Source organism: Protobothrops mucrosquamatus, unplaced genomic scaffold (assembly GCF_001527695.2).
Source record: "Protobothrops mucrosquamatus isolate PMUCROS unplaced genomic scaffold, P.Mucros_1.0 scaffold10, whole genome shotgun sequence".
Lineage (NCBI taxonomy): Eukaryota > Metazoa > Chordata > Lepidosauria > Squamata > Viperidae > Protobothrops > Protobothrops mucrosquamatus.
Window position 1 is genome coordinate 649,639 of NW_015386397.1, and position 11,895 is coordinate 661,533.

An 11,895-nucleotide genomic window follows, 5' to 3' on the forward strand; every position below is an offset into this window, starting at 1 on the left:
GAACGCGGCGGAACCGCGTTCCGGCACCTTTTTCCGGGCCGGCCGCACCGGAAATAGCCCCTCCCACACCGGAAATAGCCCCTCCCAAATTTTACTTGCATTCCTGTTCTCTAAAGGGGCGGTCCTAGGGTTTGATGAGGGCGTGGCCAGGTTTGAGTTCCGCCACCTTTTCTCCGAGAAAAAAAGCCCTGGACAGAAGTGCAAGTGCAAGTGCCTCTGTCTCTGTCTCTCTCTCTCTCTCATGGGACTTGCCGGAGGGCCGTGGGAGGGCTGCATTTACATAGAGCAGGGAGGGCTGTTCGAGGGCTGGATTAAACCGGAACGCGGGCCGCAAATGGCCCGCGGGCCGGACTTTGGACATGTCTGGTATAGACCATACGCATATTTTGCTTGGTTCTTATCACAGAGACAGTAATTGAGCTTCCTCAAAGAAATATAAATTTAATATATTTTGAGATTGATGCATGCTGAATTCCGCCTACCACTTGGTGGCAATTATTTGGAATATCTGCCACTGCAGCAAGACCACTCTTGTTCCCATTAAACCACCCCATTATTCTTTCTTCCCATGTGGCCTAGATGCAGTGAGAGAATAAAGTTGTGGGTTCATAGAACATGGGCAAAATTAGAAATTATCTCCCAATTGTATAAGCATTGAAGGAGAGAGAGTAGCATAGCCTTGCTACCTATTTAAAAAAGCTCCAAAGATGAATTTCCTTGGAATTTAATAGAAATATGGAGAGCCAATGCAAACCACTGAAGACAGAACTGGGCAGAGAAATATAGGCCCTCTTGTAACCACACACACTCTTGAGAATTTTACCAAAGTTTATCTTAGTTGTTGAAGAGGTTTCTAAAGCACAGAATCTAAAGAAACTAAAGAAGTTTCCTTAGTTGATGAAGAAGTTTTCTTCATTATACTAAATGGAAACTGGTAGGAAGAAAATGTAAGAATTTCTCTGCCTGGTCCTGTCTGTTTAAACAAAGGAAATGCCTGTTGAGGACCAAACTTGACCCCTATTTCAGATGCTCAAACCTCCCTTTGTTTTTGCAGGCCTGCCATGTGGAAGGTGGGAGTGCAGGGCTGATCCCAAGCCAGCTGCTGGAAGAGAAGCGCAAGGCTTTTGTGAAGCGTGACCTTGAAGTCACACCATCTTCAGGTAACAGGCAGAGATCCTGTCAGCAGCAGAATTGGAACCACTTAGGAACATGGAAAACAAGATTCTCTATAATGTCAACAAGACCAATAGAAAATTAGTGCTACACGTCCATGTTAGCGATCTGGCTACAAGCATTCGTGAACATCAAAGTGTAAAGAACACAAGACAGCCTTGCTGGCTCTGGTCTAAAGCCTGTTTGCTCAATGAGCAACCAGATACAACCCAAAAACTCATAAGCAGCATACGAAGGTGATAGCATCTTCTACTGCTACTATCCAATAGTTGGTATTTAAGACATACCGGTACTTTATTTCCTTCTGGTCTGGAGATTATATAAAGCTATCAGGATCAGAAGCCAGTGTAATAATTTTTCCTCCGTTTTTTTTCTTCACCATCTTTCAAAATTGTCTAAAGAATTGATGTTATCTCAGCATTTTTGGCAATGAATTATATAGTTTAACTGTAAAAGTATTATTTTTATCGGAAAAACGGATTAGTATCTTCCCCACATAACTTTCTCTCATTCAGCGAGTTTTATATTTAATGGAACTGAACTCAGCCCTCCAAGGACTAAGTCCAACATTTTAATCTTTATTCAACAGTGTTTATTCTCTCTGAACTTTCTCTTGGGGGAGACTTTGGGAAGAATTCAGGTTTATTTTTCTTCCAAATTTACAAGTTTAAGTTCTGTTTGTGGTTAATTTTCTTTGCTTGCTTTCTTAGGTTTGTACACCACCTAATTTTGGAGACTTGAGTTAAGCAGCCCTTTAAATCTTTATTTAACAAATGTGATTATTTATTTAAACCTTTATTTATTTAAAGGTGGGTAAATAATGTCACTAACAGATAGCAGTGCTGATGTGCTTGAAGTTCTGTCATTTTTTTAGCATCTTTTTTTTTTACCCCTTCCAAAAGGTTGCATTACTATAGTTCATAAAAGGGAGATCTTCAGTGAATATTCCTTAATGCACTTTAAACAATGTGCAGTGATTGAATTTTTGACTGCTGAAGTCTCTCTATTTGGGACAAAAATGTATAAAAATAGTGAACTGGGTATAAAAATAGTGAACTGGGAAAAGCTGATTTCTGAAATCAAGATCAAAGTATAGGTGGCCCTTGACTTATAACCATTCTTTTAATGACTATTCAAAGTTACAATGGGGCTGGAAAAGTGACTTATGACCATTTTTCACAATTACAACTACTGTATTACAACCCAGTTATGTGGTCAAAATTTGGATATTTGACCACTGTCATGTATTTATGAGAGTTGCACTGCCTCAAGGACATGTGATCACTATTTGTAACCTTCCCAGCCAGCTTCCAACAAGTAAAGTAAATAGGGGAGCCAGATTCAGTTAATGACTGCATGATTCACTTAACATTATGTGATTATTTGCTTAACAACTGTGGCAAAAAAGATTGTATAATGAGGTAAAACTGCATTGTTTAGCAAGGGAAATTTTGAGGTCAATTGTAGTCGCAAGTTGAGGATTATCTGTAAGTGGCCAATAAAAGCAACAAAAGAGTTTTACATCATAAAAATTGATGAAATAATTAAAGACAATAAAAAGGGAATTGCAAAACTTAGTGTTTTGCAGAACTGTATGCGATTCATTACTGACATTCTTCAGCATCAGAAAGTTTATGCAAAAAAGGTTGGTCACATTCTGACAGCAGAGATAACAGCTTCAAGAACTGAAATGTACAGCAGTTGTTGTCATGCAATGAGAAAGGAGGTGATGAATTTTTGTCACAGCATTGTGACAAACCACAAAACATGGGCTTATGATTATGATTCAGACATGAAGTATCAGTCCATATTGTTATTCAATGGATTTCCTTGAATCTGGCAACACAATCAACTCAGAGGATTACATTGTAATACTTGAAATTTTTAAATAATTAAGCAGAGTTTAAAAACAAAAGAACATTTTGCGGCAACATGACAACTCTAGGACTCTTTATGAACCATTCAAGAGGCAACTGCAAAGTTGGATCTCCCTGTATTACCCTATCTGCTATGCAGTCCAGTCTTGGCACTATGCAACTTGAAGTTTTTTCCACAATTGAAGAAATACTTTTATGGGCTTCTCTTTGTCCCAAATGAAGTAGTAGAAATAATTGTTTAGAGTAGATAAACTGGAGATTTTTATGACAGCCTTAGGAAACTTGTCCATTGTTGGCAGAGAGGATCTGTGATTATGTGGAAAAGTAAGTACAGATAACAAAAGAAATAATGTCAAGGTTTATTTTCCTATTTCATTTATTAAAATATTTCTATTTGAAATTATGGAGGTGAAAGTATTATTTTTCATTCATCTCTTTTTATTTTTATTGGTCTTGAGCCTTCCCTTTTTTCTTTCCTCTTCAGTTTTGTGAATTTGTAGCATAGTTAGATAATTCTATACTCTGGATTTCTAACAATTTTAAGGGGTGAGATACTTTTCCAGATGGTAATATGAATTATTTTACTTATTTCAAAGTATATAAATCACTGTCCAGATGCAGTTGGATAATAAGTGCTTATTAGATCACACTAAAGACACCTTTAGTTTAACATTTCGCTTCAGTGTACCAGTTTCAACTAAGATTGGACCATTTTAATGATTCATTACTGCTTGTCAATATCACGTCATGTAGAAACAATTGAGAGATATCATTTTTTGTTTTATCCCATCAAAAAAAAACAAACCTCAAGCACATAGAGAGGATTTGAATTGACAGCTCTTTGACTATAAGCAGAGAACAATTACTATAATTAGACCATTTCTTAAACAGGGTTTTTATTATTAATTATTTCCTAGAGCTATCTCATTCTGGAATTTACTGAATTTGCTTTGTGTTTTCTTTCTTCTTCTGGCAGGGGCCTTGTGTGGAAGCCTTAGTGGAAAGAAAAAGAAAAGGATGATGTATTTGACCACCAAAAATGCAGGCAAGTATGGTACTCATCTTTTTCTAACTAATGCCTGAAGCAAACATAGTTGCAGAAATCCTTGACAAAACACTGTGTCCTGTAATCTTCTCCATCCCAGCCTGTTGTTCATCAAGGTGGTATTTTGAATAGAAGAAAGGTAAGAAGAGGCAAAGTCTTCTTTCTTGGCACTATGTTTATTTAGAAACGTACATGGTTGCCTATATTACGCAAAATAATCCTAGGTGGTTTACACAATGTCACATATTGTCCCCGTACTCTTAACCTTGTTGGGCTTGCTTCTATCCTAGTCTAGGGCCTAGGTAAAGAGCCAGGTTTCACACCCCTCCAAAGAGTTAATAGGGCAGAGATCTTCCAAAACTCAGAGGGGAGGCTGTTCCAGAGGGTTGGGGGAACCACAGAAAAGGCATATTCCTGAAGTCCTGCCAAATGACAACATTTAAGCGAAACAACCAGAAGCTTGCCTGCCTTGTCTGACCTGGTGGAATGGGCAGATACTCTCAGGGAGAAAACCTGGTTTTCTGGCTTTAAATATTTTTGTACAGATTCTTCAAAAGAACAATATGTTTAGAATTTATTATTCTATTTCTCCTACTGCACGTTTGCTTGCAGACCTGTGAATTTTTAATAGCTAATCTGGGAGATGGAGAGGTCTGGTAGGGTTGGCATTCCTAGTAAATGATGGATTTGGGGAGTTGGAATAGAGGGGTTTGATTTGTCAAATGGTAACTTAGCAATGTTGTCTCCATTCTGATGAATCAGACTACTTCAAAAGAATAATTTCTTCATATAAGAAGATAAAAAATACCAAGCTAATCTATTTTGGCAATTTCTTAAATCTGTCCAAATATTTTTCTCTGGAAAAACTGCCAAGACTGCATTTACCCAGCTCAGCCTACAGAAATGGACTCTGTAGTCTAACCGGTCTCAGAAGGTCACAGGGACTAGTGACCAGTTAATTCTGCAGTACACTTAACAGTGATATCTTTCCTCTTCATTGCAGAGTTTGATCGACATGAGCTACTGATCTATGAAGAAGTGGCTCGAATGCCCCCTTTCCGCAGGAAAACTTTGGTGCTCATCGGTGCCCAGGGGGTTGGAAGGCGTAGTATTAAGAACAAGATTATCATGTCTGACCAGTCTCAGTATGGAACTACCATCCCATGTGGGTCAGGGCTGTGGTGGAGTTCGGAACAGAGTGTCTTTTGACCATATTTGTTCTCACTGGGTTTCTGTGTACTCTTCTACTATATTTTAGTAGCATTGTTTAGTTGCAAGGTTGGGCACAGAGAACTTATAGGATGTTGGGCAGCCTATGATTTTCATCCAACAACAGACTTCTTCCACTTGAGGAACAGGCATTATCTGGAGTCAAATCTTACTTAAATACTGACAGTGAGGCAAACATTCTTCATTACATTTGAATATATGAGGCTCAGGGTACACCTGTGTTTCAAAGGGGTTGCTCGTGCTTCCAATTCTCTGCATCTATGGTCTTAAGCAATCAATTCACCTACCTCAGAAATAGCATCGCTCATATTTTACGTATGCTCGTTTTTTTCATGGAAACCTTTTCTTCATGTAATTTCTTGTTGGGAAATACTAAACAATGCCAAGGTTCTTTTTAGTGGAAAATATTTTGATTTCATAGACAGGCAGGCTGAGAAGGAATTATGTACCTGAAGCAACCTGTGGATGTAGAAAAAATATGGATTTACTCTAGTTTCTCAGTTTTCTTCATTGAATGGATTACCTATGAAGTTCTGTATAATGCTATATAGTAGTATATGATGCTTAGTATATCTGGAGACATTATGTTCAAGCCCCAAACACTCCTTGGTGACTTTCAGCCAATTCCTACCTCTCAGCCTTACTTTCCTTACATTGGAGAGATCCCTGTAGATAGCAATAACAATAGCATTTTAAACTCACTCCATAGCCCTTTACAGCACTCTCTGGGCAGTTTACAGTGTATAATGCCCCCCAACAAGTCTTCATTTTACTGACCTAATTTTACCAAGATCTGATATTTGCCTTTCGATTGCTCAGCCCTGGGAATTTGCTAAATTAATGCTGGCTCTACTGTATGTTTTGGCCTAGTTTTTGCCATTCTTTCAAAGCAGGAGAGAAAAATATTACAAAACCTGGAATGTTCTGTTTCTTACTGGTGTAGTCAACCTCCTGCCCAATCACTTCATTTGCCTTATTTAATTTACTGGTTATGCAATGTGAACTGTGCTTTTTAAAACGCTGTGCTAGCTTTTTTAAGCCCTGGGGAGGGGAGGAAGAGCACTTTCAAAGTGCTTTAAAAGTGTGCATCACACCCTTTGTTGACTGGTTCAATGAGCACTTGGAAGAACTTTCCTTTCTCTTTTGTCATGGTATGGGAGATTGTAAACCAGTTTTTTAACTTATAAAAATTTTGGATGGAGGCATTGTCTGTGATGTTGAACAAGGGGAGAGTCATCGGATCCCCCAGCCTGGGTGTTTTTCTCCCCTTTAGACACCATAGAGAAGTGTTTCTTATTTTCAAAAGATATAAATCTCCTAAATATTGTGAGGACAATTATCATCCCAACTTTATTATGAAAATTGTGCGAAGGCAACACGAGAGAAAGACGTTGTCACCAAAGGTCCTGTGAAGAAGCTGCATGAGTAACCCTAGAAAGGAATATACCAGGAAATAAGAAAGAGAAGGAGGAACATTACATCACAGGGATCTAGAGATTAAACCCGAAAGTCTAAACCGGTAGTCCTCAACTTACAACAGTTCAGTCAGTGACCATTTGAAGTTATGATGGCACTAAAAAAAGTGACTTATGACCACTTTTCACATGACAGTTGCGGCATCCCCACGGTCACGTGATCAAAATTCAGATGTTGGCCAAGTGACTCACACTTATGACAGTTGCAGTGTCCTGGGGTCATGTGATCACCTTTTGCAACTTTCTGACAAGCAAAGTCAATGAGGAAGCCTGATTTACTTAACAACTGTATTAGTGACTTAATAATTGCAGTGATTCACTTAACAACTGTGGCAAAAGGGTCATAAAATGGGGCAAAATTCACTTAACCAGTGTCTCAGCAACAGAAATTTGGGCTGACTTGTGATCATAAGTTGAGGACTACCTGTACCAGGTCTAATAGAAACCCAATGGGAGGATCTGCAGTACATAGAGAAACAAAAGAAAATCCAGGACCATGCAAAGAGTTTTCTTCTAGACCTGGATCAAAGGCTAAATATCAGTTCTGACTTTTAATCATGACTAGGAGTTACAGGTCATCTCCATATTCAAAATGAGGAAATGAGAACCATTGGACTCTGAAGTGTACCTGTTGCAGTTTCATGAAAACACCAAAGACTTTCCTTTTTTTTTTTTAAGACCCTATAATCCCTCAATTCGGGATAGAGTTCAGGTGACTGAAAGAAGCTGAGTATTTATTGGCTGGATGCCCTTCCTGATGCCTACGGATATGTTCTCTTTGTGCCTTGGAAGGTGATTGTCTTCACCATCAGGCCACCAGGCTGCTCAAAAATACCAAAAATTGTGGCATCATAAAATTATGTCACTTTAAAAATGTTTTGGTAGAGTTATATCTGACCATGATAGTATCCAGGCTAAAAACATTGCCAAAGTTTATTCTAACTGAACCCAGTTTCTTTATCTCTGACAGACACCTCACGGAGGCCCAAGGAGCATGAAAAAACTGGACAAGTCTATAGCTTTGTGACTAGAAGTGAGATGGAGAGAGACATCAAAGCAGGCCGCTATCTGGAACATGGTGAATATGAGGGGAACCTCTATGGAACCAAGATTGACTCCATTCATGAGGTTGTGGAGTCAGGCAAAATGTGTATCCTAGATGTCAACCCACAGGTAGGGAATCTTTCCCATTATCCACTGGTTACTTAGGTAGAGATTTGTCCATTTACAGCAGGGGTGTCAAACTCGATCGCGTCACATGACATATCATGACATTTTTTGCCTTTGCCTTTGCGGAGCTGGGGTGGGCATGGCCTGCACATGATGCCTCCGGCCCACAGGCCGCCAGTTTGACACCCCTGATTTACAAGACTCCGGACACTTTGGGGTTCTGTAACTTTTAGAAATCGCAGTATATCTGTATAAATTTTTAATATGCCAGCTTCTTCAGTTGTAATAATCCTAACTGTGACTGATAAATGGAATTTCCCCCAAATTCAGTTTTCTCTGTTATTGTTGAAATGTTGACAATTATACTGCCTCATGTTCATGTTACTGTGCAAATCATATTTCTACACATTTTTCTCCCAACATACATGGAGAAACAGCTATTCACTACGTTGGTGTCAACCTTAGTTTATTTGTATGATCTCAAGATCCTGAATTAGTGTTGTGCTAACCTGGAAAATGGAATAATTCTGCAATCAAGTTAAATCCAGAGTAAATGTGTGACTACAGAAAGTGAATAGCATCTCTATTTTGTATAGTGCCTAGCATGCTAGCGGTGTGGAAAGATGGCATTTGTAATGGCAATTATTCTCTTTGTTGGATATTTGGATAGGCTGTGAAGGTGTTGAGGACAGCTGAGTTCGTCCCATATGTGGTGTTCATTGAAGCACCAGATTTTGAGACTTTACGAGCTATGAACAAAGCAGCTTTGGATAGTGGTGTAGCTACTAAGCAACTCACGGTGAGTCTCCATGAGAAGTTTTCAGAATCTGGAAATGAGAAGAAGTGACAATTTGGGAAAGGAGCTAACTAATCATGCTAAATTCTATAATTTTATATTGTACTAACACTTTTGTGTTTGTAACCTTTAATTGGGCAGATTGGTGCGTTATAAAGCAAAATCTTGTCAACAAAGAGACCTCAAATGGACTAACCTACCAATGCTGGGACCTGGTCACATGATCCTAATTTTCAATGTTCCATGACAGTTTCCCAGCCAGTCATGCAATCTCTTGCTCCCACTCCCACTCCCAGCAGCAGCCACTTAACTACCTCCTGGGAAGGGAAGAGGAGGGAGGAAGGGAAGGAAGGAAGGAGGAAGTGAATGACCATTGTAATTTTTCTTGCATACCCCCACATACTTTTCCTGACCTGCGCTGTGATTATAATTAAGTGGCCTATAGCAAGGGTGCGTTTGCCTATTGGCCCAGAAGCTATATTTAACATTTGCAAGGTTGAAAGCTTCAGTGGGTGAAGTGATGGTGCAAAATGGTTGAGGCTGTGTTATGCACAAGTCAGAATTTTATTTTTATCCCTTTATGAGTTTGGGGAGGGGGTGTTGTGCTTATCTATGTATGTATATATGACTAGGTGTATATATATACACATACCATACACAAAGAGCGAGTGTTAACAGTTTTTGTATATTTTCACTTCAGAATGGTATGAAATCTACCTATAGAATTTCAGTGGCTGCCTTCCTCTGATTTACAGCCTAATCTGCTTTTTTCTGTATTTAACCAGGATGCTGACCTGAAGCGTACTGTGGATGAGAGCTGCCGAATTCAGCGCGGCTATGGGCATTACTTTGATCTCTGCTTAGTGAATGATAATATGGAGCGGACATTCCAGCAACTTCAGGTGGCCTTGCAGAAGCTGTACAATGAACCACAGTGGGTTCCTGTCAGCTGGGTTTACTAGAAAGGAGTTCCCCTCTCCTGTCCATAGCTCTGAGCCTTGATTTTCCCCACTTTCTATTATCTCCATTTTTGCCAGGGGACCCTAGATTTTTTTCTTTTAATGTGCCCATGTCCCTTTTCAACCATTAACCTTACTCAAGTATCTAGGCTGTATAGATCAAATTCAGTTGGCTTCACTCTATTCTAAAGAAAAGGTGTTTCATCATTCCATTTCAGAACACCTTCAGCCTACCAGCATTTTTTTTTATTGCCGTAAGTGAATGGATGTCCTTCATCTCCTTCTTTTTTTTTTTACAGTAAGTTGTTTAAATATGAATTCAATCTGGTGAACACAGAATTGGAGGAGGAGTGGAGCAGAGCTACGCAATACCCACAATGCCTTGCTAGATTTGCTACTCCTGATCCTCTCTTTTGTAATTCAACCATTGTGAGATGAGAAGGATATTTCTCCAGTCACAGCTAACTCACTGCCAAAATCGCTGTTTTTCTAGATGGACCACAATTCTGATATTGCCAAAAGAACTTGTCAGCCTGAGATAACTGGATGTCATGCTCACTGAGATTGTTGAACCAGGGCAGAATGTCTTGCCCATATAAGCCTGGCCTGCACTAATATTGAAAGATTTAAAGGGGATATATGGATACATCCATAAAAAGTTTATAGTGGAAATTTATGAATGATTGGTCTTTTGGCAGGAACTTTGGATGGAAGCTTATCACTAGGGCAGTGCTGTGTCTCATTTTTGCTATCTGTAAAATGGGGCTAAGTATAATAGTAATTATGTTTACACTCTGTGATATTATTTGTGAAAATGGTGCAGATCTCTTGGTTGAAATTCTTGGAAAGCTATTCCAACTTATAACAGACAAGGTGGATCAATGATCTAGCTGAACCCAACGGTTTTATATAACATTTCCTATGTTCAACTGAGATTTCTTTCTTATCCTACCAGCCTTCCAGAAACTGACGTATTAATAGGAAAGATGCTTGGCTGTTAAACTGAACATAAATAATTATTTCAGTATTAGTCAATCTGGGTGTTTTTCCAAGTTATGGACTTCATCCTCCAGAATTCTCAGTCTTCTCATGCTGACTGGAAAATTCTTGGAGTTGAAATCTATACCTCTGGCAAATTCCTACTTTGGCAAAGATTGACCTGTATTATTCATTGATCCAAATTGCTGCTGCTTCACAATAATTGTATAGGTAGTCCTTGATGTACAACCATTTGTTTAATGACCAAAGTTACAATGGCACTGAAAAAAGTGACTTATGACCATTTTCACACTTACGACCATTGCAGCATCAATGGTCATTTGATTAAAATTTCTATATTTGGCGACGGGTTCATATTTATGACCATTGCAGTGTTCCAGGGTCATGTGATCCTCTTTTGTGACATTCTGACAAGCAAAGTCAGTGGGGAAGCCACATTCAATTAACAACTGTTAATTAACAACTGCAGTGATTCACTTAATCACTGTGGCAAGTAAGACTGCAAAATGGGGCAAAACTTAGTTAACAACTGTCTCGCTTAGCAACAGAAATTTTGGACTCAATTGTGGTTGTAAATTGAGGACTGCCTGTAATACACGCTGATGCATACCATAAATCTCTCTCCCCACAGTTTCTATATCCATTCAGGGCAGGCTTCTCAACCTCCACCATCCACATGTTTGAACTTCAGGATTCCCTAGGCAACACACAGCCATTACTAAGAATTCCTCATGTTGAGGAAGGCTGATTCAGTTCCTTGGTTGTGCCAGCCTTGCCTTCAGTGGCATTCTGTTGGGTTAGAGAAATGCCCATGATGGACCATCCAGTTTCTCTCCACCTTGGCTTTTGCCATAATGCTAGGTTCAATGCTCCATGGTTCTAGGGTTCCTGAGAGGGCAATTACCACTACCTCACATATTGTGGCAGCTGTTAAATGGTGGCAGAAGCCTCTGCAGACCAAAGGTAGGACCTTGGGCTCAGCTTTTCACTGCCAGATCTAGAAGGGCATTTCTAGCAATCCTTTTATATGCATTTAATTTCTTTATTTCCACCTGTCCTCATTCTGATTTTTCCACATCTTACATGATGCTTGGAAAAATGCTGAGTCTGCCTAAATTGGTTGGAATAGGGACAGGGTAGCGTGAAGAGATAAGATTAACAGCCCTGGTGG

The 11,895-nt window shown here is 39.3% G+C and overlaps 1 protein-coding gene across 3 annotated transcripts in view; it reads left to right on the forward strand.

Moving 5' to 3' along the window:
• Positions 1 to 9,728, forward strand: part of MPP2 (membrane palmitoylated protein 2) — a 43,999-nt gene extending 34,271 nt beyond the window's left edge. For 2 of the 3 annotated variants that reach the window (XM_015810470.1, XM_015810469.1), the window contains exons 6-11: positions 1,055 to 1,160; positions 4,027 to 4,095; positions 5,099 to 5,260; positions 7,771 to 7,973; positions 8,641 to 8,769; positions 9,552 to 9,728. In XM_015810470.1, coding sequence (XP_015665956.1) covers positions 1,055 to 1,160; positions 4,027 to 4,095; positions 5,099 to 5,260; positions 7,771 to 7,973; positions 8,641 to 8,769; positions 9,552 to 9,728 — 846 coding nt within the window. Of the gene's footprint in view, positions 1 to 1,054; positions 1,161 to 1,806; positions 1,814 to 4,026; positions 4,096 to 5,098; positions 5,261 to 7,770; positions 7,974 to 8,640; positions 8,770 to 9,551 lie in introns of all 3 variants that reach the window. The other variant, XM_015810471.1, reaches the window with a different exon arrangement.
• Positions 9,729 to 11,895: the final 2,167 nt, after the last annotated feature.